Source organism: Perkinsus marinus (genome assembly GCF_000006405.1).
Source record: "Perkinsus marinus ATCC 50983 genomic scaffold scf_1104296931330, whole genome shotgun sequence".
Classification (NCBI taxonomy): domain Eukaryota; phylum Perkinsozoa; order Perkinsida; family Perkinsidae; genus Perkinsus; species Perkinsus marinus.
In genome coordinates, this window is record NW_003215793.1 from 149796 (window position 1) to 152990 (window position 3195).

The 3195-nt window shown below is 42.4% G+C and overlaps 1 protein-coding gene across 1 annotated transcript in view; it reads left to right on the forward strand.

The window, feature by feature from the left end:
• Pmar_PMAR004395 (RING finger protein, putative) overlaps positions 1-867 on the forward strand; it is a gene marked incomplete at both ends in the record, with an annotated part of 2788 nt that extends 1921 nt beyond the window's left edge. Inside the window, 3 exons of the mRNA XM_002786688.1 lie at positions 6-151; positions 622-708; positions 758-867. Coding sequence (XP_002786734.1) covers positions 6-151; positions 622-708; positions 758-867 — 343 coding nt within the window. The remainder of the gene's footprint in view (positions 1-5; positions 152-621; positions 709-757) is intronic.
• Positions 868-3195: the final 2328 nt, after the last annotated feature.

Below are 3195 nucleotides of genomic sequence, written 5' to 3' on the forward strand. Positions count from 1 at the left end.
TTCAGAGAAAACGTAATTCCTCTATATGGAAGGGGTGGAAACGAGGAGCATCCTGAAGACCCTCGAAAGAAGCCACGTGCGCGACCAAAAGGAGAGAGACCGCCTGTTCAAAATCGAAGAAATTGGTTCGGTTGGGGAAACGACTCCGATGGTGAGTGTAGACAAGCAGTGTTGGAGTAGGAATATATATTTGGTTTCCTCAGCTTCTGAGCTCGGGAGTTTCCCTAGTGATTATAGGACTCATTTACAATCTCGTGTAGAACTGTAGGGAAAGCAATGAATTTTTCCTAAAAATTTTCTTCAGAATTCTCATGTTTTCAGCATCGTATGTGGTACCTTGTGCATTTTCCCTCACGCCGCAGGGTAGAGTCGAGCAGTATTGGAGGAATATACATATTAATATATTGCTCACTTATAGACCTCGAATAATCGTCGAATTAGCGAAGCTACAACATTTTCTCATTTCAGACTATCAAAATCGAACACACTGTATGTTTGGTTTCCTCAGCTGATTTCTTGTGTACAAAAAGCCATTAAAATTTTTCCCCCGAGCTCCCTCAGAATTTTCATATTTTCACTAACTGTGTGCAAATTTTCCCGCACTGTGGTGGAGTTTTTCAGATGGAAATCAAGTCCAGTTTCACTTCGGAGCGGGCTTCCCATTTTTCCCATTTGTATACGCAGGATACAATACTGGTCCCGAAATTGGTACGTTTTTCACACAGTTTTTCTGCACTAGAGAATTTTTTTTTGTCAGGTGGACGTATGGGCGTGAGGCCAACAGCAGCTGAAAATTCGTCTCAGGCAGCATCGAGATTTTTCCTTATTCTCGCGGCCATTTTATTGTGGGTTCTTCTTACCAACTAGTATAAACACCTTGTATGATTTCCTTCCATACGATGATGCTTTTTTGTCGTTGTTAGTGGAAAAATTCGTGTGGTTTTTTGTGTGTAACTGAAAGACGCGAAATGTGGCGGATATAGTGTGTGTCAATTTGATATGATGCAAATGTGTGTTATTCTCCGAGATTAATAAGAATCGATGTGAAACTATATCGCATAAACAATATAAACATTGCTATGAACATGTGATGTGATAAAAGTAACCTTTCGAGACTATGATAGCGACAAGTTGTTCACTATCATTAATCCCGGAGTAGAAAACACACATTCTTCACATTTGCATAGTATCAACTTCACATATGCTGTACTTGCTCCAAAGCTCGCACCTCGTCACTCACATAGTCGCAGACTTGAGTTATGACTGGTTGTAAATGTCCTCTCAGTCTTGTGACTAGATGTAACGCCAGATTAATAACAGGTGAGGAGATCTATGTGAAGGTTACTACTAGCAAACTATTAGTTCGACGCTAGATACATAGCTACATCGATACAGTAACTTATTATTAGTAAGACAGGTACGAAGATATCCTGTTAGTTTGATCTCCCGTGTAATGTAAGATCAATAACAGGTGAAGAGATCTATGTGAAGTTCAATAGCAGCAAACTATCATATTAGCTCGACGCTAGATACATAGCTACATCGATACAGTAACTTATTATTAGTAACACAGGTACGAAGATATCCTGTTAGTTTGATCTCCCGTGTGATGTAAGATTAATAACAGCTGAAGAGATCTATGTGAAGGTTAATAGTGGCAAACTATCATATTAGCTCGACGCTAGATACATAGCTACATCGATACAGTAACTTATCATTAGTAACACAGGTACGAAGATATCCTGTTAGTTTGATCTCTCGTGTGATGTAAAATTAATAACAGGTGAAGAGATCTATGTAAAGTTCAATAGTAGCAAACTATACATCTTACTTAACTATCGAACCATTCACGAGGGTAACCTTTCTGTCTTCAAAGGAGCGCAGCGTATTCACTCTACGTTGGTAAAACCGAACTCAACTACTCGCATGCACTATTATGTAACTCGACCAGAGGTAAATAATCCTCAGGGAAAAGATAAAGATGCAAAACGAATACAGCTAGGAAGGTCTGGGACGGGGACAAAGCTTTGTGTTTACTTGTGTGATATTGTGCGCATGGTTGATTTGTTTAGGATCGAGAAATTCATCAACAACAGCATCGCGCTCAACGGGTTCTCCGAAAATTTATAGTTGCCGCCCAGTGTTTGAACCTGGTCGCCATACAACCAGTGGCTGCATGGGTGCGCAAAACGCGGCTGTCAGCCACGGGCCTCGGTTCGAGACTTGTCTCGTGAAGGTTGGTTTGGCCCGTTGCAGAAAGCATTCCGCTTCCAGCGGTTTCGACGCTCGGACGTGGATGTTCATCTTGGACGGGCGGCGATCAGTTCGGCTTTGCGACTCCGACTGGGGGATTGAGTGTTTGGCTGCATCTCTGTTGTCTGTTTCATTCCCCTTTTCTCTCAAGTATCACTGTTTGCCCACCTGAACAGAGGCTGAGCAGCAGAGAGTGCCTACTGATGTACATGTGATGTTCTTTCACAACAAGTGTGGCACACTTTGGCTGAGGCCAGAACTGCAGAAAAACGTTATCGTGAACATCGTTGTAGTCCCAGATGACTGTTGTTGGACATATTGCAAAGGATCCAGATGATCCTCGATATAACGTATGATTTCCATTCGAGTTGATACTCTCTTATGCTTTAGGTCGTTTTTTCTTTAGGTCCCAGCCTATGGCGACCAACACACTGATCACTCTATCGTCCAACAGTTGTGTGTTGTGGTATCCGTCCGCCCAATCTGTCCCTCCTAGCTATGGCTAGTAGGAGGTTGTACTGTTGCTGTTGTATTCATCTTATTCCTCCAAATAGTAACGCTCTGGCTAGTGTTATAAGTCAATGTCAACAGGATCTGTGGTGTCGAACAACCCAACGGGTGATCAACACCCTGTCTCCCTCAGATATTAGCTGAGCTATGCAGTTCCCATTGCCGTAGCATTTGTATCATCAAATCTCTCTTTAATATACTGAATCGTCTCGTCTCGTCTCGAGCGCAGCGGAGCGAAGTGTTCCACCATGTGCATTAGCGATATCCGAATAATGTATAATCGTACGTCTCCCGGTACGGTTACTTGACCATTCTGGGGGGGGATTATTGCAAGTATAAAGAAACAAGATCCATGCAGCTTTGCGAGATGATGTTCCCCAGGGTTCGATAACAATGGGGAAAATGATCTTCCATGATGATATTTACATGGGA